Consider the following 27,779-nt stretch of genomic DNA (forward strand, 5'->3'; position numbering starts at 1 on the left):
GATACATCTATACTAATATTACGAGTACGAAAGTTTGATTTATATACCTATAAAGAGATTGTTTGTTTGTATGTTTTGAATAGGCTCTGGAACTACTGAACTGATTTAAAAAATTCTTTCACTGTTGGGAAGCTCATAGATTTACGATTCGGTACAAGTACCTAATAATTCTATGGGGAAGCTACACTATCTCGAGAGTGCTTTAAGGAATATGTTTATGATTTTGAAGTTGGCTGTACTCATAGATTTATAATTATATGGCCGTACTTGTACCGAATCGTAAATCTATGGCTGTAACTGTAAACTTGGAAAAAAAATCAAATAGTTTCTTAATTTTGTTAACTTCATTATTGACATTCGTGCTTCCAGTCTTTCATTTTTGATGTTTTGTGGTGTTTACACGAGTTACGTCAGTCAGAATATTTTTTAAATAGCTCATTGATTAATTAATAATTTACTTATTATTATTAAAAAATATTTATACCCTAAAACGAGAGACTAGCAATGTGTGAAGCAACGCAGCCGCGACAAAAGGTGCCCAAAGATGGACCGGGGCCTAGAGGTGCACCTGATTGCTACTACGTAAGTACTTACCTAACTTCTCTACCACTTCTATTCAGGAGATGGAAGTTCTGAAAAAGTTAGTTGTAGTCACTGATATTATACATCAATGCTAGTAGATATTACATGAAACAATGTCGGTCGCTTTACAGTGGGTGAAGCCATTCGAGCCTGTCCTTTAGATTGACATATTGTACTTTTTACTTTGCAATTTCATGGAGTCTTTTATTTTCATTTAAATTAACAGATTAGAAAACAAATTTGAAGTGAAGGTAGAAAACGCATCACACGTCATTTCATAACTTATTTATTTCTAATTATATACGGTTTGTATATAAAATGTTTTAAAAAATATATTAACTGTATCTAATTGTTCTGAGCTTATTAATCAAATTTATTTTCATTAATTTAAAAATAAATTAATTATAATTATTATTAATAGTGAAATGACTATTAATTTATACCCTCATTTTGAAATTGTTTGTTGATAAACAGTAGGTTAACTCATACTCATACCTACCTGTTGGTAGACTTACTAGATGGACCGACGACAAGAAGCCGAAGATGACAGGGATCTGCTAGATAGGTACTAGCAGTTAGGGAACATGTCTAACAGTGAATGGCCATTTAATGGCTAATAATGATAATGATGATTTCTCAAAAGTCTGGTTCGCTTTATGCGCATTTTTACACACGAGTAAAAGTTGTAAACATTTATTTATGCATTTTTGAAAAGTCAAAATATGTCATGGTGGTGAGTAAAGTCGATTTTTTTTTTTTTAATTTTGGTACTTAGGTACTTACTTCTATTTTACAAACTTATCTAGAATGAAGTACCCACACAATCGTATAGTGCAGCTCAACACCAAGTTTTTGATCATTTATATAATAATAAAACTATAATAAGACTTTGCTATAAGCTCGCGTTTAATAAACACTGAACTTTCTGCGAGACATGCCAGTGGTTTCATGTGGTAGTTTATTATAAAAACGTATGCAATTACCCTTATTTTTTGTAACCGAGAGGTGTGCAATAATTTTATTGCGCGCTTCCAGACATCTCGCGTGCTAAACTCAACGCACCGGTACGCGAAGTTCGTACGCAAGTTGCGCGCGAAAGAGGAGGAGGAACGAAAGGGCGCGGAGAACAAACTGAAAGAGCTCAAAAACCGACAGACTAGTTTCTTCTTTATACACTGTGATCGAAGGTAGTAACAACTTACTTGAATAACTATAACTCGTGCGCATTTGCTTGGCACCTGGCTACGGAACACATTCAAACAAATATAGTACAAAAATCATTCGAGCCAGATGTCAAGTTAATAGGCACAAGCTGTACTGCATAGCATGGATGATTTGATGTCCCTTCATTTCCGTTCCCGTGAGAACGCGGGGATAAAACGTGACTTTCTTGTGGTAAAACAATTTACAAAATCGTTTCAGTAGATCCAGAGATTCTCTACAACATCACAACTCACATACTACCTCTTTGTATGCATACGTAGATTAAAGGCTCAGACTAATTACATGGACCCGCCTCGCTAGACGTTACTTTTCTGTCAAAGTAGGTATATGATCAACGATCTAATACGATTTTAAAAACTGTCTATAGAATCGACGTTCCTTAATTGTAATCGTGTTTGTCGGTTAAAGAGCTCCCTAAAAATACATTTTTGTAAAAACGGTCAACAACTTCTAGTTTAGTATAAGAATTTGAGCTGGTTTCCTTACAGACAGTTTTGTTCGTAAAGGGTACTAATATGTGAATCACTGATAATGTAGCTTTTCATTAGTGAATATAATTGTTTTAGGTCTAAATAAAAAAACACAATAATTAAAAAAACACAATAATAATTTAATAAAAAAACACATTTACAGGTCATGCATCAACAACGTTGCGCGTCGAGTGGAATTCTGTATGGCATCGTACGAAGCGGATGTCAAAGCTAAACAAGAAAGGTTAGCAAGCTAAGTAGGGCGGCAGATTTTGGGGGGTGTTAAATTAGGGCCAAAAATGTTCTTCTTACAAAAAAAAAATAATAACATGATATGCATAGATAATAGGTACAAGTCATGATACTAACGTCAGCATTGTTACTGAACACTAGCACCCGTAGTTACTTACATACGAGTATATGAAAAATTACTAAACCTTCTGTAAAATACTTTACACTATGTACCTATACTTATAGCCGGCTTATACCTACTTATTACTGGCGGCAAATTAGTAAATCCGCCACTGTTTAACGGTGACATTTGCAGTCTTATAGAGCTAATAGATATTAATTTTGAACATGATCAAAGACTGAAAGAGCTGTTGAGGCTCGAAGAGCAGGAGCACATGCGCAAGTTAGTGGAGCAAGCGCAGGCGGGCAGCGAAGCCGCGTGGCAAGACAAGCTGGCGCGGCTGCGGCACTTGCTGGACAAGCGGCAGAAGGAGCACGAAGACAAATACACGGACACGCCGCTGTGAGTATCTTTCTATGACCGAGAATAGGGTTGCCAACTTTAATATTTATTTTCTTTTCTTTTTCATTCTTCACGAGTTAGCCCTTGACTACAATCTCACCTGTTGGTATAATGGTTGGTGATGATGGGCTAACTTGTTAGGATTAGGATGAAAATCCACACCCCTTTCGGTTTCTACACGACAAGTTACTGGAACGCTAAATCGCTTGGCGGTGTTTGCCGGTAGGGTGGTAACTAGCCACTGCCGAACCCTCCCACCAGCCTGGTCTTGCGCGTAAAACGCCTTATCTGGACAGGCTGTTAGATCTTTTAAACTATTCCACTGATTTTAATGCAGTTTTCAGCAATAGATAGTGATTCAAGAGAATTTATGTATATATATATATATATATATATATATATATATATATAAAATACATATCTGATAATATAATAGTATAGAAAACATATTTCAAAAGTGGAGGCATAACGGCTGCCGGGCCGTACGTTTCGTCCCGGTTGGCAGCTGTCGGCGGTCGCAGGGTATGAAGGTACCCTGTAGTATAGACTAATCATAATATTAGTATCTATCAGCTGCGAAGAGTTCATCCAAGCCGATTCCCGTCGCATTACCTTCAAAAATCCATGCATATTCATTGTTTTTAGAATTTAAACTATCGTGAGTGTTATTCATATTAATTGATTATGAAACACGAAACACTAGTTTCGAATCCATACTACTAGTTTCGACTAGGTTCGAAACTAGTCGGGCATACTCCGACCTAATATCACGTGAGTTTTAGCCGTGTTTCATAATCATATTCATTGTTGTTCTATATTTAGATATAAGAGAAACCGGAAATTGTATCACGCTATATTAATTTCCCTTTCTTTGGGAAGGCTTACCTTCATCTAAATTCCATTCTTCGCCAATGGTATCTATGAGTACGTCGTCGTCTACTGCAGGACATAGGATTTTTTGTAGGGACTTCCAATCATCACGATCCTGAGCCGTGACTGACTTCCAATCATACGAATCCTTGCGACTCGCTTGATGTCGACAATCCACCTTGTGGGAGGTCGACCAACACTGCGCTTTCTGGTGTGCGGTCTCTAATACGCAGTCGTCAATTAAATAAATATCTGTAGATCAAAATGCGTCCACGTACTCCCCTGCATATACAAACTGCGCGCGAAAGAGGCAGAAGAGATCCAACTGTACCAGATGAAAGAGAAGGAGGCGCGCAAGATGGCAGAGAAAGAGTTCGACAAGATGTGGCATGAAGTTGCGATGAAAGAGTCTGAAGCATTGGTAAGTTAGGCACAAACATACCCTACCTTTAGCGCAGTTTAGTCATGCCATGTGATGTAAAATTACTTAAGCGTTGATTTTATACTTGGTAATTATTTTTGAATAGTTGTTTCAAAGTCTGCAAAGTAACTTTTTTCCAAAAAATGGGGCTAATTATTTTTTCCTGATAAGCTATTTTTCTTGTATGTACTTTTAACGGTCACATTTAAAATTCAAAATTCATTCATTTCAAGTAGGCTCAGTTTTACAAGCACTTTTGATACGTCAGTAGTTGACTATTTGTAAAGATTCTACCACCGGTTCTGAAAGCAGACTCTGCTGAGAAGAGGCAAGAAACTCAAAAGTTGCTCTTTAAAAAAAACATACAATTTTATAATATATTGATGACAACATTACAATTTCTTATAGTTTTACTTCCTGTGTTAAGGTGGATCCAACGGCCTCCAAGCATCTTTATCATTAAGGAACTCGTCAATGGTGTAGGTAGTAGCCTCGACTAAGCAAATGTTTTTTAACACATTGCTTAAAGCTATGCATTGGCAGGTCCATCACAGTCTTGGGGATCTTCTAATAGAAGAGTACATCCAAACCTACAAAAGATTTTTTTACTCTTTGGAGTCTTTGGATTTTTTTACTCTAAAAAAAATGTACTAGGCAAAGTTGTACATCTAGCTTTAAAACATGTTAATTTAATAAGGATTCCAAAGATGTAAGACATTAGTATATTATTATCAAACACTTCGCCACAATTATTGCTATTTTCGTTCCGAAAGGGGTTGATTATATAACTTAAAAACCGTAAAATTTCGCCTAACATATATTTCGTTATTTTAGTAGGCCTTGATGCAAATATCATCCTATCATCCTGCAAAGTATGTCGTACTATTTACGGGACACCCTGTATATGAGGACTAGTTCAGGAGACGGTGTCTGGACTTTAATTTTATTACGTTTCACAGGCAGCACGCATGGAACAAGACGCAATAGAAAGAACTCGTCGAGACTACGAGTGCAACAAATACTCGCAGTACCAAGTGGAACAGAACCGCATACAGCGAGAGAAGGAGAGGGAGAGGCTTAAAGAAGAGACCAGATGGTTCAGGGCACTGTGGGACGAGGAGAATAGAAAAGAGGAAGAAGGTGCGTGTTCTTTTTAGGGTTCCGTACTCCACAAGGGACCCTTATAGTTTAGACATGTCCGTCTGTCCGTCCGCCTGTCCGCGGCTTAGCTCAGAAACTATCTTTACTCTGTTATTACTACTAGAAAGCTGTAAATTAACCTGAATATGTAAGTAAGTACCTATACATTAAAAATGTGAACAAAGTCGTAAAGTAAAATTGAAAACCATTTTTTTGACTTCCCCTACATTTTAAGTGGGTATGATTTTTTTAAATTTGTTTTTAACTTGGTCTAATGAGACAGAGAAAGATCGGCTACGATATAGTCTAGGTGCCTGTGTTTTGGTTAAATCAGGCTTAAGCAATATAGGATTAACAAGTACTATTGAAACGTCATTATTGACTGTTTGTTGTGACTCTAACATTAGTTAGGAAGACAGTTTCTTCCAAGAAAAGCCGGCAAGAAACTCAGCATTTTGTCTTTTAATCATTATATCTAATTCCAGTTAAAGCAAAAGATAATTTTCTATACAGCTCAACGCCAACGTATGGAAAAGAGTCGAAAAATGGCCGCAGAACGCAAACAAATGCTAGAAGAAAGACATGAAGTTCTAGCACAACAAGAGAAGGAGGCCAAGTTGATATCTGACACTTGGGACTCCCTCACCGGGCAGGGCCTGGCTGAGCAGCAGGCGGAGGTCATGCTTAGGAGACAAAAAGAGGTAGGTATACGCAGTGGTATGCGCGGTGGCTTAGCAAGACGGTGGTCCTGGGTTCGATCCGATTGGGCCGATTGAGGTTTTCTGAATTGGTTCGGGTCTGGCTGGTGGGGAGGCTTCGGCCGTAGCTAGTTGTTGGACATGCGTGCATGTGCACGCTGTTGGCGGCAGTGCACAGAGAAAGGTGCGCAGAATAGGTTGCGCACAAAAACGTAACGCTGTCATTCGTTCATCGAATTTTACTGCCCATATTTTTTTCATACTGGAGGAATCACTCCAAAAAATAAATTAAAAACTTGAGAAGTGTCAAGGGACACCTGGATGGAACGAAGTTATCGCTATCGCTATAAATATCGCTATAGATATCGCTATCCCATCCCATCCCATCACATTGCAAAAATAATCGTCGCGACACCACAATGTTCAATGTGAAATAGAAAGACGAAACGAAAATAACTGCTTTGCTTTCTATGAGAGAGAGAGAGACAGACAGAGCAACACGCGCACGCCGCACGACTTACAAGTATAACAACAAGTGTCGTTACAACTTTTGGTCTTAATTTTTTCCATCTGGCCCTCTTTCGCAACGCGTGATAAGGGACTTCGTTCCAATAAATTACCGTGCTGGGAATTGAATCCAGGACCTCTCAGTTGAGATCATTGATTGAATCATCACTTACCATCAGGTGAGATTGTAGTCAAGGGCTAACTTGTAAAGAATAAAAATAAAAAAATCCACAGAATTACCAACTGCACAACATAGATCGTCTTTTCAATAAAGTTTCGTTTCACAGAGAGAACTGGACGAATGCAACAGGAAGTTGATAGAATTGAAGAAGCAATTCTCGGAGAGAGATAAGGAAGTAGAGGGCCCCATCGCTGAGGAGGCGCGGCGCAGGCAGGAGGTGACAGACGCAAAGCGCTGCGAGTATATGGGGTGGGCTCAGAGGACCAACAGGGTAAGGCTTTTTGGTAATTTGTGAGTGTTGTGGGATTTTTTACGGGGGTGACTAGTACTAGCTAGTCTCCCCAACAACCAACCAGTGTAAAAGAAAAAAAAAATTACCATTTTGGGTCGAAAATCCCTCGGCCTCCTGACGAAATAAATGGAAGCTTCTTAGTTAAAAAAAATAGGAAAATATGTTTAGATTTTTTTTAGTATACTGCCACAATACACACTTCAATAAAACCTAATTCCTGAACACTTGTAAGTGACTTGTAGTTGTAAGCCTTCGCTTACAACAAAGCAACACCTAAAAGAGTACAAAGGTACATTCGCTAGGAGTGAAAAGATATGAAAAAAAATATATTTTCTGGTGGCTTCGGCCAGACGAATCTATACTAATATAATAAAGCTGAAGAGTTTGTTTGTTTGTTTGATTGAACGCGCTAATTTCAGGAACTACTACTACTCCGATTTAAAATTTCTTTTTGTGTTAGGTAGCCCATTTATCGAGGAAGGCTATAGGCTATATATTATCCCCATATTCCTACGGGAACGGGAACCACGCGGGTAAAACCGCGCGGCGTCAGCTATGCAACATAAAGATGATAGAATTGTTGAGCCAATTCTAAGAGATAGATAGATATTTTTTAGGGGGCTGACTAGTACTAGCCGGTCAGTGCCAACCAGTGTAAAAGTAAAAAAAAATTACCATTTTGGGTCGAAAACTCCATGGCTCCCTGAATAAATGGAGACTTCTTAATCAAACAATTTTAGGGAAATATGTTTAGATTTTTATACTATACCTACCTCAAAGCAATACATAAAAGTCCTTCGAAGGTACTTTCGCTAGGAATGAAAATATATGAAAAAAATATATATTAACAGAAAGATGATAGAATTGTAGAGCCTTACGCTTACTTTAATGTCTAAAAAAGTCCTTTGCATGATTCCATTGCGTCCATTCGATAGGAATTATGTTTTACCCCACGTATAAATTTATTTAAAAAGAAATGAAAAAAAAATGTTATCTTCTAGACTATGATGTATGACCCGGAAATATGATAAGGAAACCAATCACAGGAGGAAACATTATTCATGTAGACACAAGTCAATGCTTGCATAATGCTATTCAAAGTGAGCCCATTCAAAGAGAGGAAAACCGTTGCTCTATATTGTCGGTCAATTGAATTCAACCTTTCCTTCTGTTTCCGCTGAGTTAGAGTGATGATCCACTAGTGCGTTACTTTCTGTTGCGATGTCGCAGCATCTACGCTGCGTCGTTTTCCGTATATTTTGAACTAGAAGACGCTACGCGGTTTCACCCGCATAGTTCCCGTGCCCGTAGGAATACGGGGATAAAGTCAAAATCTTTCCTCTTTATAATATTAGTATAGATTGACATCTGTACTAATATTCATCATTATCAACCCATATTTGGCTCACTGCTGGAGCTCGAGTCTCCTCTCAGAATGAGAGGGGTTAGGCCAATAATCCACCACGCTGGGCCAATGCGGATTGGCAGACTTCACACACGCAGATAATTAGAAAAATTCTCTGGTATGCAGGTTTTCTCACGATGTTTTCCTTCACCGTTTGAACTCACGGGTTTCAAACAGTACTGAATATGACATTATGGAATATCTGCCACATTAAAGAATTGCATCGTTGCAGCAATGTTTTAAAGGAGCTCTGTTGCTACGGCGCGGCGGACAGTATTGCTCTTGTTTCTTTCCATTGTTGAGACTGACCGAGTGCGGGCATCGTCCTCTTGGACTGCGATGTCGTACGTCATCGCAACGCACGTGTGGCATACTTGCGTTGCAACCACGCAACGGACGCACTAATGAGGCATCTCCCTTAGATCCTTTGTTCTCAAGTTACTGCTGTAGATTTCCTCCGCCCTTCGCTTCCGGGTTCATGACGAGTTTGATTGATTGAGTAGCTATTAAAATAATAAGCACGTAGTCTTAAATGAGGAAAATTTTTGTTGTTGGTGGAAGTTTTTGTTGGAGGAATATTTACGAAGATATTAATGCTGCCCTAACAAGGGCTTAATAAAACCCTTACAAATAGATTGTCTTACTCCCGAGCTTTAAATCAGAAATCGTTTCAGCCGTGCCAGAGATAAGACCAGACAAATAGTCAAAAGTCGTACAAAAATTTAAAAAAATGTGTTTAAAGTAATAGTATAGGTACTTAACTAAAGCACTCGAGAATCACGGGTATTTAAAAATCACATAAGGACACTTCTATTTTGTCTATAATGGTATTGAATATTGATCAATGAATTGATTAAACCAACCAAACCAAAAAGAAAACTGTGTGTTACACGTCTAGACATAGTGTGTATATTTATGAAAAATGCACATGCATGCACGAAAATTCTAGAGCATCATATAAGCTTGTTTAATTCAGATGCATTTTTCAAAATAAGTTATCCGAAAAAAAACGTAATTTTACAACGACAATAACAAGTTGAAGTTCCATAAATATGGTTGAAATCAAAGTTACTCAGTGGGGATAAAGCGAGCTATGCTTGGAGTTTCTGTGCGTGATCAAATCAGAAATGACGAGATCCACAGATGAACCAAAGTCACTGACATAGCTCAGCGTGTCGCGGAGCTGAAGTGGCAATGAGCAGACCACAGAGTTCGAAGAGCCGATGGACGTTGGGGTCCCAAGGTGCTGGAATTGCGACCCCGCACCGGAAAGCGCAGTGTAGAACGAAGACATCAAGCGGGTTGCAGGTAGCCGCTGGATGCTGGCGGCTCGAGACCGATGTGCTTGGAAAGAGGCCTATGTCCCGCAGTTGTCGTCCATCGGCTGATAATGATATGGTTGACAATAGGAAACAAAGGAGTCGCGAGCGTTCCTTACAATCATCATCCTACTTCCTACTAATCCTACTATCCTATCCTATCCTCTCCTACTTCCTACTAATATTATAAAGGCGAAAGTTTGTGTAAGTATGTTTGTTTTTACGCTGCGGCTACTGAAGCGATTTGGCTGAAATTTGGAATGGAAATAGATTTTACTCTGGATTAACGCATAGGCTACTTTTCATCCCTGAAAAATCCATGGTTCCCGAGGGATTTTTGAAAAACTAATTTCCACGCGGATGAAGTCGCGGGAGTCCGCTAGTAATTAATAATAGTGAATGACTACGTTTAGGAAGTCCGTCAAGCTATGATAGAGCAGATCAAAGAGCGGCAACACGCCAGCGAGGTACTAAAGCAGAAGATGCAAGAACAGGAAGAATACGAGCGCCAGCAGTTCGCGCACACCAGCCAGCTCTGCGACCACCAGGCGCTGTGTGACGCTGCTGCCAGGAAGAAGCATCAGCTGGATTTGCTTCAGCAGATCGAGTACAACAAGCTACTGAAGGTAATATAAGCAAGTGGTGGTAGAAATTCGACCCCCCACAAGGTGGACTGACGACATCGAGCTGGTTCGGGTAAAATAAGTAGCAAATAATCAGTAGTAGTAGAAATTCGACCCCCACTAGGTCCGGCTCCGGTCCCACTAGGACCGACGACATCGAGCGTGTCGAAGGGAGCCGCTGGTTGCTCTAGTAGTATAACAAGCTACTAAAGGTAAAATAAGTAGCAAGTAATCAGTAGTAGTAGAAATTCGACCCCCACTAGGTCCGGCTCCGGTCCCACTAGGACCGACGACATCGAGCGTGTCAAAGGGAGCCGCTGGTTGCTCTAGTAGTATAACAAGCTACTAAAGGTAAAATAAGTAGCAAGTAATCAGTAGTAGTAGAAATTCGACCCCCATTAGGTGGACAGACGACGTGAAGCGGGTTACTGGGAGCCGCTGGATGCTGGCAGCTTGAGACTGGTACCTTCTTATTTCGAATTCCTTACAAGAGAAGAATATCTTTTTTTTTATTTGAATTTGCAATTTTTACCCTATAAACTTGGCTAAGTTTGTTGTGGGCTCTTCTCGGACCAAGGCGCATTTGGAAACCTCGTAACTTTAATTTTAAGTTTTCGACTATTATTACCACCATTAGATTTAATTAAATTATGACATAGACCTTTCAAAAGTGCTTGTAAACAGAGCTTAGATTATTGAAATAAATGAATTTTGAGTTTTGAAATTTTTATATATCAACTTTTTATCTCGGAAGCATCAGCTAGTTTTAATTTTTTTTTTTATTATTTAGAAGTTAGCCCTTGAGTACAATCTCACCTGATGGTAAGTGACGATGCAATCGTAGATGGAAGCGGGCTAACTTGTAAGGAGTAGGACAAAATCCACACCCTTTCGGTTTCTACACGACATCGTACCGGAACGCTAAATCGCGTGATCTTTGCCAGGGTGGTAGCCACGGCCGAAACCTCCCACCGGCCAAAAAGTTGTTACCTATTAGATGTGACTGTTTCGTTAATGACAGGAGCGAGCGCTTCAAGAAGAATTGGAACAGATGAAGAAATGTAAAATGGCTGCCGCAGAGTATGAGAATGAAATTGGCAGAATGCTTTGCAGGTAACTATTACTTTATTTTACTTTATAAGTTAGTCTTGGGATCTTTGTTTTAATCTGATAAGATCTAGGTATTATAAATTGGCTATCTTTATCTAGCCTACCTCCCTAGTACTGATTAAATGTGCTGGTAAATCCCATTAAAATCGGTTCAGCTATTCCAGATATTCATAAACAGACAGACGCAAAAGTTTTAACCAAGTTTGTTTGTTTTAGTATCATGTAAACAACACTATCCTACGATTTTTCTAGAAACTAGTGGTAATGTCTATGCTTATAATAAATCTGTAGAGATGTCAATTCTGTACATGAAATATATTTCCAAAATTACTATCAGGGGGTGATTAGTGATCGATACTGATGCCAAAAATGCAATCAGTAAAATTTTTGTCTGTCTATACTATGTTCGTTGTAGAAACAAAAACTACTCGACGGATTTTAACGAAACTTGGTACAATTATTCTTCATACTCCTGAGCAGGTTACTTTTCATTACGCTATGATCAATAGTAGCAGAGTAGTGAAGGGAAATGGTTGGAAAACAGGAGAAATTACTCCATTTTTACAGCGATACTACTGTAAGGGCTGGGTTAAAGAGATCTAAGGGCGGACGAAGTCGCGGGCGTCCGCTAGTCTTAAATAAACCATTAATTGTAATTATTATAATCTAGTCGTAGCGTAGGTAAGTATTTGAAATCTGTTATTTATGATTGGCCTTTGGGTATTTATAAAATGACTAGGTAATTACTAATTAGGTAAAAAACATTGCATTACTTCCATTGTCTGATGACCTCTGCGGTGCAGGATTAAGTGCTTATTCTTACTAGCGAAGTATTTCCGGTGATTTAAATATTAACTGTGGCTTTAACTCGCTTGCATTGAAATTGAATGTTTTTGGTGGTTTAAGACAAGTACTTATTAGGTATAGGCGTGTAGTCCGGTAGTAATAAGGTATAGACCCCGGCAAGTAAATTGAACTAAAATGACTGTTGTCTCTGCAAGTACTTACAAATAATAATAAAACTGTTAGACGTGTGCTCTGAAATTGCTCAATTGTCCATTAAAGATGACAAATAATTGAAAATTTTATAAACTTCGTACGCGATCTGTAAGTTGGAACTATAAGTAGTAACACATTTTCGCGTGTTAGCGACGTACGTTACGAGGCCACGAGTGACCAATTGAATATAGCAATTAACACTTTTGTTTATAATTGTACCTCTGGAGACAACTGTCACTCACTTCGGTTCAACTTACTTGCGGCTTTAATCCTAATAATCGTCTACGTGTTGCTATGGTTACCTCTTACCATTTTCGCTAACAGCCAAAGATGTTTTACTGCGCATAGTTGAACTTACAGGCCGCGTATTATATACCTATGTGTATATTTTAATTTCAGACCTTTCTTCTGTGACGAGATCCATCCGTTCATGAAGCAAATGTCATCAAATTTGAAGATGAAAGAGAAATGTCCGTGTTCGAAACCAGACTATTGCAAGTGATTGTTTTCAAATCGGTTTCATTTTATGTCATTGATGGCGTATCTACCTATCACGACTATAGTCTCTCAAGTTCGTTGATAACTCTCCCATGATATGCGGGCGACGGGCGGAAAGACTGCGCGGGTGTGAAATCATGCGTGCAGGGATGTGACGAGCATCAGTCGTGAGTTTTTCATTCACGCCCTCCGCCCCGCGCGCTACATCGGGAGTGTTACGAACGAAGTTGCCAAGCTATAGGTACTTGATACTTATGACACCGTAAAATTGTAAAGTTAGATTATAATCTAGCTCGCGAGATTGTGAATTGTCGATACATTGTGAACTCCATACATTGGTGCTCCTAATAAAAACCGGAACATGAATGGCTCAGAAACCAATGGTCAGGTTAGGTTAGGTTAGGTATTTTTTTTTGTGAATGTACTTACAAATAAAAAAATCCTTACAATCTACCGAACAATAACATAACACGTTAAATTGTAACCAGTATTTTGCGGTTCAGGATCTATCCACATCACAACCTCGCGAGAAAGATTTTATACTTATGGTATTTACAATTTTATGGTGAGACATACGTAAGATTACGTACAAACTACAAACAAGGAAATACTTAGAATCACGATAGAGACACCGCCACATAATTGACATTAAGAAGAAAATAAATATAAATAAATACACTTACTTTATTGGATACTTACCTATCTATTTACAAGGAGAAGCAATAATAACCTTTTGCATGTGTTGTGGTTTCGTTTGAAAAGAAACGTTAATTTATCTGTGTGTAGGTAATGTTACCAAATTTAAATTTTAATAATTTAAAAGAGTAAATAATATACACCCAATAGGTTGGTACGTACTTAGCTATTGTGTGTGACACATATTTATTTTTATATGTAAGTACACTTGTTTAGGTGGAAATATTATAAAAATGTTATTTTCTTTAATAAAAACATGTCTATTAGGTAGATACCCATGTATGACATAGGCACCTAAGTCTAACTATACTCAGAGGCACAATTATCCGACCACTTTATTTTAACTCGTCATATTAAAGTGGGCGGATAATTGTGCCTCTGAGTATATTATTGGATATTTCGTTTGTACTGGTAAAAATTTTAGTGAATAAAGAATTTCAAATTAAACGTCGTTATTTATTAAATTCTATCTTCTCATAACTTTTTTTTATTTTTTATTCTTTACAAGTTAGCCCTTGACTACAATCTTACCTGATGCAATCTAAGATGGAAGCGGGCTAACTTGTTAGGAGGAGGATGAAAATCCACACCCCTTTCAGTTTCTACACGATATAGTACTTTGGCGGTCCATTTTTGCCGGTAGGGTGGTAAGTAACCACGGCCGAAGCCTCCCGCCAGCTAGACCTGGACCGACAAGAAAACCTCAATCGAACCCAGGACCTCCGTCTTGTAAATCCACTGCGCCATGGAAAACGTCGAATGAATGTATGAAGCTTAGGTACTTAGACTCACTTTGAGCTGCTCCGATCTATAATGAGTGATTCCGGAGCGATTAATGGTATGCACTGCTTAGATACAATAATGCATTGCATACGCCTACCCTCAAGACTAGAGAAGGAACTTACTGTGTTATGCCTACCCTAGGTAAAGACCTCGTGTACGCTGATAGCGACTACTAATACTAGAACTAGTATTATTAACGTCTTTTCGAGGAACGACCTAAATATCACTAATCATCTAAATCAGGGTTTCTCAAAGTGGTACGCAAACCCCTAGGGATTCGTCATTTGACGGCAGGGGGTTCGCGACAAAATCTACTTAATGGTGGCTTGATAGCAAGTCAAAATTAAGGTTAAAATTGTCCAAAATTACTCCTAACATTGAATCCATTTGCGACAACAATGGGGGGGGGGGGTCCAGTAATTAGTAAAGGGTTCGCTGTCACTTGGAAATTTGAACAGGGGTTCGTGAAATCGAAAGTTTGAGAAACCCTGATCTAAATGATACACACATATATTTTCCAGTAGTGGGAATCGAACCCACAGTGGATGCAGATAGCAAGGTCACTGCTTAAAGAGCAAAAAAATACAAACCCAAACTTCAGTAAATCACGCATTACAATTTTTAATTCAAGACTCCGTATCGACTCATCTATGTTCAAGACAGTATTAAGATTTTTTTATCTATTGCCTTGTCTAACGCCAGTTTGCGGTTTGCCCCTGACATTGCGTATCTTTCGGGCATCTCGCTTCTAGGAAACATATTTAGGTAAGTACGAGTTGTAGTTACGTCCTCTAATTCGTTTCGAATGCGTTTAGCGTACAAACTCTGATACGTACGTCGATAAAGACGTATGTTTGGTACAGTCGGCAGTCGATTAAACGGAAGTCCATTTTTTGATCCTTAATGCTTGAATGTATTTTCAGATTGTATTGTTTTACAAAAAAAAAATAAGCTAAGTTTATGAATAGCGCACTGCTGCTAGGACTATTCAGATTGAAGAACTTCGCGATTAAACCCAACGGCGCGCTAACGCTTTAAATAAATATATTTTTTAAATTTGGGATCATATCATATCTATGAAAGTCATAATTTATTTAGTAGACTCGCAATTGAAGAAAACTTAAAGGTAATTTTTCTCATTTTGACCAATTAACTTTACTTATATAGCGTTTTATGGGTATCTAACAGTCAACAGAATGTATTCTAAAAATGCAGTCTGTCACGAATCAGTTGCAGTTGTCATTATCTTTTCTGAAGATAAGTGTGCAATTATTTCATAATCAGCTGATAGTTACTTATAACTAAAAATCACTACAACAATATCAAAGCATTTTTTACATAATAGAGAATGGATGAAGAAATAGCGCTACACTTCCGAACTGTCAATGACTGTACAAGTGTACACTTAACTACATTTTTCCTCCAGGAAGAAGTTCGTTCCGTGACCAATAAAAATGTACTTATTACGAAGGCTCATAACGCTGTGACTTCATCTAAATATTTTCCTTAAACATCATTAACATGAACTATATAAGAATCACGCTTAGCAATCAGGTCGTAGTCTTGTCAGAGCCTTCGAAGATGATCAGTCAAATTATATTGTTTAGTTTGTTTTGTGTGGGGTGGAGTCGCGACATATCCATCGGATATATGGAAGGAAGAAAAGTATTCGATGAAGTAAGACAAGCGAATCCCGCTATATGGAGACAATACGAAAATGTCACAGTCGTGGCACCACAGGATGAAATTATAAGTAAAGTAGTGATTACAGACATGCGTCCAGAAAAGGATGGTGATGTTCAAATAATTAATGGCGGAGCCATGCAGAAGTCTGTAACCATAGAGTTAAAGAGTCCTACCGTTTTGAGAGGTTATGAATTCCGCATTGAAGTGTATTCAGTGCCAGACACAGTAGCCACTGATGCCGAAGAACATTTGAGTCCTGACTCAGCACCTGTACCGAACGATAGCACATCAGAACAGCCCAATGACACTGCTAATAAGGACATTCAGGATAGTCCCATTGCAGTTGGAGGTGATATAAACAGTGAAGTTCCTAGATCACCGCGTGAAAGTGAAGAAAATCAATCACAAACAGATATAATAAAAGAAGACACTACAACTATTTCATACGAAACGAGTAGCATTGCAGAAGACGAACCTGTTACAATGGACGAAACAACTGTACTGCCAGAAACTCCTGAAGTTCCAGCATTAGAACTTGACTCTGACAATAATAGACCAGCACGAGAAACTGTACTTAACACTGCAATAAATGTAAGCGATCCACCTGTAACGGATTCAGATGAAAGTGAAGAAAATGAAGCATCAACCGAGGGATCCGGCACAACTTCAGTTACTGAACCAACTGGAAGCGCAATGACAGACGCAACGGCAACAGAGGCAGTAGTTACAACAGCATCCTACGAGCATTCTACGTATACCCCTATATCTTATGACAACACTAAAAACGTACCCGACTACGCTTCTTTGAACATTTTAGACTACATTAAAAACCGAGAAGCGATAAGACCAATACGTCGCACAGAAGACAACGCATCTGAACCAGAAGAATCTTCTGAACCACCAATTGAACCAGATGTAAATACCGCTACCACTCCACTAGTAGAAGAAACAAGTTCTGTAAATCTAGGCGACGATACTGTTGGATTAGTTCCACCTAAAATAGACGCGAGCTATAATACCGATTTTGCTGATTCGGAAACAACAGAACATGCTGTAGAAAGCTCTACATTGAATGATGTAGTCAGAGCTGGACGTGATATAGATTTTGATAGTGACGTTACTGAAACCAGTACTATTAATACTGAAGAAGAATCCACTCTAACATCTACGACTTCTGACGTCACTACTCCAACACCTACGATTTCTGATGTAACCACTGCCACGCAAGATGAAGATCACACTGCTTCAATAGATGATCAATTACGAAACACACGTGGTGCAAGACATGACCATGACGGAACCGATGTTAATGTATCAGAAGAAGGTGCGAGTCCATCAAGTGAAGGATTACCTGGAGTTGTAGATTTACAACAACCTAACAAAAATGTAATAATAATCAATTTAGATGAAATTATGGCAAGAGATGAGAATAATAGGTTTACTTATGCTTTGCCTATCGTACTACTTATAAACAGTGAGAGTAATTATCCAATTATTAAAATAATTGCCGAGTCTAATGATGGTAATGAAAGCAAAGTGCTGTATCCAATCCAGCCTTCAGATATATCTATGGAGCCGAGCGAATATGATTATAAAAGCATGGAAAATGATAGAATAAAAGGAGATTTAATACCGACTGGAGATTATGACAGCCAGTAAACATTTTAAATTCTTGTTCAGTGATTTTTTCTGTGTTTATAATTCTTGTTACTGTTTTTATTTATTTTTAACTTAAATATTTAAGCCATTGTTCATTATAGGTACCTACTATAAACGGTGATTAATATTTTAAATGTTTTAATTTAAATGTAAGTCAATGAAAGATGCATTTGTAAATATAAACTTTTTCAGTTATTCTTCAATAAAAAAAATTATGCTCATTTATTTTGTTTAAATAAATATATTTTGTATATTTATATCTACTGGTATATCAGAATAACAATTCCATAAATAATTAAACAAGATAAAAACAAATTATTTTCTAATACATAATTACAATTATTAATAGTTTGTACCTTTATAAAACTTTTAATTAAAGTATATTGCCAACAGAACAATACATACTTTTATTTTGTAAATAAAATAAATCATACACTGGTTTCACTTATAATACTTAGTAGTTGGAAATACAATAATTGAGAGCTTTTAGAGGTAATTTTCTAATCATTTTGATCTCTATACCTGTTTATAATAAAACTGTAACAGATAAAATTCTGTTCATTGAAGATATTTTTAAAATTTTAGTAGGAGGGTTTTATACAATCGATACTGAAGCCAAAGTTTTTTACACAAGTAAGCAATATGTATATTTTTGTACCACAGCACATAGCCTCATAGGTCCAGTGGTTAGCCGCAGTGGCGTGCACTAGGATTTTAACTAGGGTATGCACCATACATACAAATTAGAAAATTCCTTCTTTAATCTAGGTTTTAATGGGTTCTTAGGGTAGGCAATGCATTTTTGCATCTATGAAGTGCTTGCCACTGGGCTTAGGATCACAAGGTCCTGAGTTCAAGTCCTTGGTTGGGATTGAAACACTGAACTCACCAAATGAAGCCTTAAATCTTAACTACTGGACAAACGAGGCACTCTTATATAAGAGAATAAATGAAGTTATAGTTATCTAGTCGTGCCATGAGGCAATTTATCAAAAAACCGTGGCCCTGAGGTCATTGCTATCGTAAAAAAAAAATTGAGCATTATTTATGATGTTTTGTTGCGTCCTATCAAAAATAGAACTGATATGTTGACATGTATAAAATTACCTAAAATACCTATTTTAGCAAGTTCGTTGATGACACTCCCATGATATGCGGGCGACGGGGGAAAAGACTGCGCGGGTGCGAAATCGTGCGTGCGGGGAAGTGAGGTGCATCAGTCGTGGGTTTTTGATTCATCGCTACACGCTCCCCGGCCCGCGCCCATCGGGAGTGTTACGAACGAAGTTGCCAAGTTGCTATAGTGGAATAATAATCGTAAAAAATAAATATAATATTTACTTACAGAATATAATAAAATTGTATCAAAACTGTACCTATCTACTTAACGTCAGTGAGCTGTTATTACCTTTTGAGCTTGAATTACAAAAAGAATAATTTAGGGGTTCTCACAGATAATCTACTAATATTTTAGAGGTAAAGTTTGTAGCACTAGGGGATCTAATAAACCGATTTCGAAAATTCGTTTACCACTAGAATTTACCTTATTTTGTAACTGTCACAGCCTATATTTTAACCCTTTATCATAACGAGAACGTGAGATACGCGGCTGAAACCGCGAGGCGTTGGCTAATTTTACATATAATATTTATACTTTTTTCAAAATATTCTCCAATTATTTTTGTGATCGGTACACTTTTTATGCTTTCATTCTATTACAATCCTTTATCAGATAACATAATAATTTAAAAAGTACATATACATATTTTCATACTCCATAATCTTTAACAGTCAACAAGTAATATATGAAGTCTCCACTGTAGAGGTAATAACATCTCACTGGTCCAACCTTAACAGCCCAGAATTTTAATCATAAGTAATCAAGGAATGTACAGGTACATCTGGAATGTTCTCCCGCCCATTCAAAGAGTTCAACTCTATAATAACGAGACTCCCTAGCACATGGGCTCCGCAACTGTAAAGTAGCTGAGCAGCCGCACCTATTGAGCCTCCAGTGGCTATGAGGTCATCAATGATGAGGCACTTGAGACCTGGACGCACAGAGTCCTTCTGTATTTCTAGGACATCCTGTAATATACAAAAAAATTTTTCAGCAAATTGCCTTTTTTTAGGACTATGACAAAAAACTAAATTCTATAGCATTGCAGAAAAATTATCAGCGATGCAAAAGAGGACATCTTGAAGAAGGAGAGGATTTTAGATCATGTGCAATTAATTTTTATCTAGGAAAAACAGGAACAGTATATTCGTGAAGATACAATATTACATTCAGGTTTCCTTATTATGACATTATATGGACACAGTATGTCTTTGCCGGTAGATTGTTACAATGTTGTGTAGAAACTGAAAGGGATGTGGATTTTCATCCTCTTCCTAGCATTTTATCTTTTTCCTAACATGTTGTTTTTTATCTTAGATTGCATCACCACTTAGCAACAGGTGAGATTGTAGCCAACTTGTAAAGAATAAAAAAGAAATGCTTTTATTTATAGTTGTCCTACACACCATAATGCCTTACACTATAGTAGTGTCTGCTGTCTCAACCATTTGAACATGTTGAGACCAATACCTTGAAAAACCATATAACATAAAATTTAAAATATTGAACCCCGCAAAGGTCATGACATTATTATAACATTACACACTCAATTACTTGACCACACACTTCTTCCCACTTGTTCACACCCCACTTGAGTATATTTGCAGACATTCAGTTAAATTTCCCCCACAACTTTTGAATGGCTCAACCAATTTTCATCAAACATGTCAAACAAAACTCGCACATAAATCACCTTTAATACAAAAAAAAATGAATTGTAATCACTTTATCCAACGGCAGCTATAGTGCACAGATACAGACATCAAACATATAACAGCCCTTGTTTTGCATTGGGCGTTAAAAATATATACTTACAGAACCATATTCCAGATCATATTTGTGTGAAAGCACCTCTCCAGGTAACTTTCCTTTTTTTCGTATTGGCAGACATGCTATCCCCAGTTCTGCCGCCACAGAGAATGAGAATAAAAAACCTCTCGCTTCCAAGCCCACTACAGCTTCGACATCAGGGTATTTGCAGCGAATTGTTTCCACCAGTAGACTCTGTAGCAACTTGCATGTGTATCCATCAGATAGAGCGGAGAAGATATCCCTGGAAAATACAATGTTTTACTTAATTGAAGGCTTTTTCAGACAGTTTTGGTATAAAGTTCTTGAACCTAATTTGATGGTCACCATGAGCTTTTAATAATGCTTGAAATAGTATTGGTATAGGAGGTCTCATCATTAACAACCCAAAATCAGCTCACTGTTGAGTATGAGTCTCCTATCAGAATGAGAGGGGCTAGGCTAATAGTCCACCACATGGGCCCAATGTGGTTTGGCAGATTTCACACACACAGAGAAAGAAAATTCTCAGGTATGCAGGTTTCCTCAATGTTTTTCCTTCACCGTTTGAGAGATATGATATTTAATTTCTTAAAATATATGCACATAACTGAAAAGTATATCCAACCTTTCAGTTATGTGCATATTATATTTTAAGCATGCCCTGGACCGGACTGGAACACCTAGGCGGTGTAATCTATACATAATATTATAAAACAAATTCCTATGCTGAAACTGTCTTTTCATAATAGTCTTGAAAACTATTGAACAGATATTCATATATTTTCCCAATAAACAGAATCTGTGACAAAGATTTAAGTTTAATAATTTGTAAGGGTTTTGTGTAATTACATCCAAACTAATTATTAAATATTTAAGTAGTTATCTTACCAAAATAAAATGCCTTCTTTTGGAAAGTCAGGGTAACTTTTCAATTTTGATTTCAAGTTATCAATTTTCTTCGCATATTCGGAATTCATTTTCTTGAAGTAGGTATCTTTTTTTATAATTGAATTTTAAAGTTTTTTTAATTTGTAACTACCATTACAGCATCATCAGACTGATTGGAAGACCAAATGATTCTACGCCTCTCTCTTGGGTAATTCTAATAGGATTCTATTCTTTGCTCTACGCAAGTAATACAACAGGAAACACAAACACCCCAACACACCCTAATATTCACTTTATTTTAGGTTATCTTTGTAATCAAATAATCTTAAATCATGTAATGACAATTGACTGTTGACATCAAAGAGTAAATATTAATTGACTGTAAAATGTAAATGACATTTACAAAAACAAACTGTGGGTGTCAGTTTGACGTATTTTTTTTTTAATTTATTTTACGGCCTTGGATACAAGTCTTTATAGGCCAGTTTGACGTTTTGACAATGGTTATCTCAGACTAGTTATAATAGTACTTACCCCACGCTATACGTTAACTGATAACCTTCTCTCAAACAACAATGTTTCATTGTTTTAATCGTTTTCGTCGTGTAAAGAGCTCCCTAGGAATTCTGGTTTGTGTAGTTGAATGACATAAACAGTCAACAACTTCCAGTGAACTAAAAGATAAAGTTAAGGTTGTAGGTAACAATTTGTTACTTAAATAAATTAAAATTGTAATAAAAACAATAAATAATAAAACAATATATAATTGAAAAGAATCGGTTCTTCTGACGAAGCAGCAAACAATCGATCAAGTAATTCTGTGAGACGAGTATTACACTCGTCTCACAGAATCGTAAGCGATGTGATTATTAGGCTGTGTAAAAATCACACACACACATCACAGGCCTAGTTCGGACTACTTTAGTATTTTAGTCGAGTACGTATGATTTTTGGGCGGTAGATCATAAAATAGTTCGACTAAAATACTAAAGTAGTCATATATGATTTAATTTTTATTAATCGAGGTTTAATAAAACACTTTTTACTTTACATTTAAAATATTTGAAGAAACAGAAATAAAAATCAAAAATAATAGTAGTACTCAATACGTGTTTTAGCCAGTACGACTCACCTTTATAATTATTCGGAGCATTATTCTAACTCTGGTACCTAGTACTTTTGACATACATATTCTCCTATGTCAAAAATCTTTGACTGAAGTTTCGGCTCCTTGGTGTGTAGTGGTTTGAGGGGGACGAGGTAAACTCACATACCAGCATTCTTAGGAAACTCTATAAACAACAAAAACGATTACAGCAATGAAACTTCGATTCTATAGAAACGGTTTAAACGCATTAGATTCTTGATCTTTGACAGCGGAGTATCATCTAGCGAGGCAGGTCTTGTTACAATTGGTCTGAGAATTATAACAATGTATTAATTTAAATTATTACAAAATTCTCAACGGTTTTAACTTCTGAAAAAGAGACTATTGGATGTAATCAATTAAATATATCTTGAAAATCTGTCCAATATCACATGAATTCATTTTTAAACTTGGTTCTAAACAAACAAGAATCCAGAAGTGAAAAGCCATTTTATTAAAAAAAAATATTATTCTTATAATTTAATTGTATTATACTACTCTATGCTTATAATCTATCTGTTGAATTTTTCATTTTTCAAATTTTGACTTGTGAAAAGGCGGTTAAAAGTTAAAAGTGTTTAATCAAAATATTATCTGGAACATCGGAAGAAATAAAACTATTATTGTGTAGCGTTTAATACTTTAACGTGTTTAATTATTAAATACATAAATAATACAATTAAATTATAAGAATAATATTTTACTTTAATAAATATTGGGCACGATAACAAAGCGTAAGCGGTCATTTCCCGCTATTATACGAAAAGGAAAACTGACTTCCCACAATGTTATCAACAGACGATTTAGAAAGGCTAATTACAGCGAAGAGGTGTGAGATAGAGCAAGAGAAAACTTCTCTGGGCCTTTCGCCGTGTAACAATGTAAGATAATTTTCTATAATATCTTTTATTTCTGAAATATTTTACCTACCTGTTGCCGCCAATTCTGACATCAAAATTATATTGATTTTCCGTCAGTCCAGTTTTGTCTCAGTCAGCGATTGTCGTCCTATTGATTTGACGGCTTGAAAGTTTCGTAGATGAAAACAAGACTACCACTGCTCGGTAAATGTTTACATTTTTTTCTACTTTCACTAAAAAATATTGGGTACTGACAATGATACTTTAAAGTCATTTGAGTTCATATGTTATTGAAAATATTAGCTTAACTCTGTATTAATAATTTCAAAGAAACCTGTTACTGCTTACTTATCTCTAAACACTGAGTAGCTAAAATGTATGAATATTTAGAATATTAATTCTAGTTACAAGTCTTAGTTTTATTTTTATCTACATATAAAGTGTAAAAAATACAATTTTGTATAAAAGATATAATACATTTTTGTCAGGTAACTGTAAAAAATCATAATACTGGAGCTGTTTATTTAAAACTAATATAATCACAGTTTCAGCTACTTAGTTTCCTTTTCTGTGAGAATATAGGAACAAAAATTGCATAATATGTTCATAAGCGTATATAGCGGGGTGACCGGGTGAGCCGTGCCCAACCTAGAATGGACCTGCGATGAATCCCTGAATGACCACCCTAGGATTCTGAGCTACCGATATACCTAGAATTCTATGATACAAATATACTAATAATAGACATGATGTCAGGGCCAGGCCCACCCTAGGTAATAATCCTAGATACGCCAATGAATATGTTACTTCCTGATAATGTATCTTTCCATTGGGCAAAAGTATTTTTCAAATCAGACCAGCAGGTTCAGAGCTTATTCAATATCTTTCCCCTTTATTATTAAAGATCCTTTATTCAGATTGTCTGATTATTCTTTACAACAAAGGCCTCCTCCAATCTGTTTCACAATTCCCAATACCTTGCCCATGATTTTGCCCAATTGCCTTGTCCCCTGCCAATATTATAGTATAAATACTTGATGCCAAATATTGTCTAAATCTGGGGTCCCCAAACTATTGGACCAGCCAGGGACTTGATTTCAAAAATTAGGTATGAAAGAGGTCATTTTTGTTAAGAATCAAGTGACCTTGGCCATAAACAGTTGTTTATAGACTTTTGACTTCAGAGTAGCTTATTAAATTGTTTATTTTTTTGTAAGATCTATGATGAAATTGCTTTTCAAGTGTATCCAGAGAGATACTTCCAGTAGGAACATCCCCTCATTGTTTGTATATTAATAGGTCTAAGTAATATGCTTCCTTTGAAGCCTGCTCTGATACTTGTATGTTCTGTGAATCACTTTTAAAGCCAGAACATTTGGATGACTCATTGTATTATGTACTATATGTTTCCTTTAAATTAAATTTAAAGGAAACCTATAGCTAAATAGAAATAGAAATTGGAAGAGTTGTTGAGCAATCAACACCCACAAACCTAAGGATGGTTTTAGAGTCACGCTGACAAGACACTGACCGTTTACATACAAAATGAATGAACTCGTTTGGGAGCATTTCAGAATAACGCGTAGCTATCAGCGCGTGCGATGGTCGGCGCGCTTCGCGCAGAGCTATCAGCGCTGGTCAGTGTGCGGTCAACGTGACTCTAAAACCAGCCTAAGTGGGCATTGGTGACATACAACTGCAGAACCGCACTGTGTATGACCTGACATGCACTTGACTTGTTTTTCTTTACATGATGTAAACACATCTAGTGCCAGTCTAGTGCGATATTTTTAATTTTTGTTTTTAATTTCTTACAAGGTTGCTCTTGACTACAATCTCACTTGATGATGTGGTGATGCAATCTAAGATGAAAGTGAGCTAACTTGTTAGGAGTAGGATGAAATCCACACCTCTTTTGATTTCTACATGACATCATACCGGAACACTAAATCACTTTGCGGCACATCTTTGACGGTAAGGTGGTAACTAGCTATGGCCGAAGCCTCCCACTAGCCAGACCTGGACCAATCAGCCTAGCCGGATCAGATGTACAAAAATATATATATATCAATAATTATATGAACTCACTGCATTAGTATGACCTTAACAACCGCCCACACTGAGTCAAAAATAATCACCAACAAATCTTTTGTTACATATTAAATCAAAGGTTCAAGGTGAGCCACAGGCAGGTGCTATAAATCTTATAAGACTGTATTGCATGTTATGACGGAGCGCAAAACAAATTTAAAATTCTGTGGTCTTTCTATTAAACAATGGTTCCTAACATGAAATGCCAAAGTGAAGCTTTATTAATTTAAACCCATAATCATAATATAGGAAGTTTCATTATGATACTCAAGTTATTATTATCCACTAGCAGACACCCGCGACTTTGTCCATGTGGAATTCAGTTTTTCACAAATCTCGCGGGAACCATGGATTTTTCCAGGAAGAAAAGTATCTTTTTAGTAAGTCTATTTCCATTCCAAATTTCAGCCAAATCGCTTTAGTAGCAGCTGGACAAAGGAGGAACAAACATACACACTTACATGCAAACTTTTGCATTTATATATTAGTGTGATGTGATGTGAAGTGTGATTTTTTACTATTATCAGAAATTTTAAATTACTATACTATTTCAATTGTTAGTTTTCACTATTAGGATTTGATATAAAGTTATTGTTTTAGAGTGCAGAAACCAACATCTCAAAGAGTGAAACGAAAGTGAGAGCCGGTCGCCCCAGAGCCCTGTCTGAGAACAATGTGCCACAAGTTGCCTCGCCTGAGAAAGAGATACACTACAAAGATGAAATATCTCCTGATCTAGAGAGATATATAAGGGTAAGTTTAGTATTTATAGAAAGGCTTAAAGTGACTATAAATGAAAAATTGTGTACCTAATATTACCTCAACAGCAGCCTTAAAGTGATAATAATATTTCTTTAACAACGACTTTAAATTCCTTTGAATCATTTCACTGCGGTTAGTTACCTTGACTGGTGACGGAAGGGCTGGCACATTATTTTGCACAAAACATCAGCCTGGCTGTCCAAACCAGAAATGCAACCAGTATTCTGGCCACCATTCCACATGGGCATGATTTGTATAGTTATTGGGATAAGTTAATTTAAGTTCCTTATTGTATCCTTTCTTCTTCAATCGTTAAAAATACTGTTGTTAAAAAAAACAACCACTATCAGATGTTAATGATAGTGACTAGGATAGATGGCTTAACTTGCTCTCTGAGGCACGGGGATGTAACACCACCAACTTCCCAACTCGGGGCTGAGAATTTGTAACTAAAAATTTCTTAGAAAAAACTCAGTATCGCATTTAGCCCAACCGAGAACACAAACCCAGAAACGAGCGGCAGGACAAAGCGTGTTCTTCTGTAAGATTGTGATGTCACAGAGAGAGGCGGTGGCAGAAAAAGGTTGCCGTGGAGTGTCATCCTATCCACTGTAAGAGTCGGAAGTACTCTACTATCTCGACTACCATTTGGATTTATCTACGGGGGATAGATACAGTGAATCTGAGATAACCACCAGAGATAAGTCTTTGAGTTGTTGACTCTTTTGGTATCCTTGCGTTGGCTTACAAATGTTCCTGTGGCCCAGTTGTAGCCTGATGATGATAATTTGATGGCCTCCGTGGCGCAGTGCTATGCGCGGTGGATTTACAAGACGGAGGTCCTGTGTTCGATCCCCGGCCGGGCCGCTTGAGGTTTTCTTAATTGGTCCAGGTCTGGCTGTGGGAGGGTTCGGCCGTGGCTAGTTACCACCCTACTGGCAAAGACGTAACGCCTAGCAATTTAGCGTTCCAGTATGATGTCGTGCTGTCGTCGTTTTAAAAATAAGACCTAGTTCAGGTGAATCAACAATAACAAAGAAAATAAATAATACGACACGACGTAGTCGAGAAATACTAAAGAAAACACGGACATGTGAGTAAGTTTCCTCGAATGTCAGCATTGCTGGACATTTTCATCGTAACGTTCATTATTAAAGATGCTAAGTTTACTCGAGGCGCTCGTAAAAACAGATTTCCTAAGCA

At 37.1% G+C, this 27,779-nt stretch overlaps 4 protein-coding genes across 4 annotated transcripts in view; 3 read left to right on the forward strand and 1 right to left on the reverse strand.

Annotated features, from left to right (window-relative positions):
- The first annotated feature begins 411 nt into the window (after positions 1-411).
- Positions 412-13,270, forward strand: LOC112046331 (trichohyalin-like). Its single transcript, XM_052886588.1, has 11 exons — positions 412-582; positions 1,618-1,769; positions 2,440-2,520; positions 2,866-3,030; positions 4,159-4,321; positions 5,281-5,461; positions 5,975-6,162; positions 6,954-7,118; positions 10,277-10,489; positions 11,508-11,599; positions 12,995-13,270. The coding sequence occupies exons 1-11, from the start codon at positions 505-507 to the stop codon at positions 13,095-13,097; spliced, it is 1,581 nt and encodes a 526-aa protein (XP_052742548.1). The 5' UTR covers positions 412-504; the 3' UTR covers positions 13,098-13,270.
- A 2,926-nt stretch (positions 13,271-16,196) lies between these two features.
- On the forward strand, positions 16,197-17,917 carry LOC112046387 (mucin-17-like). Its single transcript, XM_024083015.2, has one exon. It carries the CDS (start codon positions 16,223-16,225, stop codon positions 17,915-17,917), a length of 1,695 nt encoding a protein of 564 aa, XP_023938783.2. The 5' UTR covers positions 16,197-16,222.
- Positions 17,918-19,239: 1,322 nt separating this feature from the next.
- LOC112046403 (adenine phosphoribosyltransferase) lies at positions 19,240-22,074 on the reverse strand. The gene is made up of 3 exons (XM_024083016.2): positions 21,717-22,074; positions 20,853-21,090; positions 19,240-20,005 (listed from the first exon to the last, which is right to left on the reverse strand). The coding sequence occupies exons 1-3, from the start codon at positions 21,803-21,805 to the stop codon at positions 19,784-19,786; spliced, it is 549 nt and encodes a 182-aa protein (XP_023938784.2). The 5' UTR covers positions 21,806-22,074; the 3' UTR covers positions 19,240-19,783.
- A 1,342-nt stretch (positions 22,075-23,416) lies between these two features.
- The window catches only part of LOC112045352 (trichohyalin), a 33,474-nt gene continuing 29,111 nt past the window's right edge, over positions 23,417-27,779 (forward strand). The window contains exons 1-3 of the mRNA XM_024081503.2: positions 23,417-23,513; positions 23,568-23,744; positions 26,415-26,567. Coding sequence (XP_023937271.2) covers positions 23,649-23,744; positions 26,415-26,567 — 249 coding nt within the window. The 5' untranslated portion in view covers positions 23,417-23,513; positions 23,568-23,648. The remainder of the gene's footprint in view (positions 23,514-23,567; positions 23,745-26,414; positions 26,568-27,779) is intronic.

The sequence above is a fragment of the Bicyclus anynana genome, chromosome 2, assembly GCF_947172395.1.
Source record: "Bicyclus anynana chromosome 2, ilBicAnyn1.1, whole genome shotgun sequence".
Classification (NCBI taxonomy): domain Eukaryota; kingdom Metazoa; phylum Arthropoda; class Insecta; order Lepidoptera; family Nymphalidae; genus Bicyclus; species Bicyclus anynana.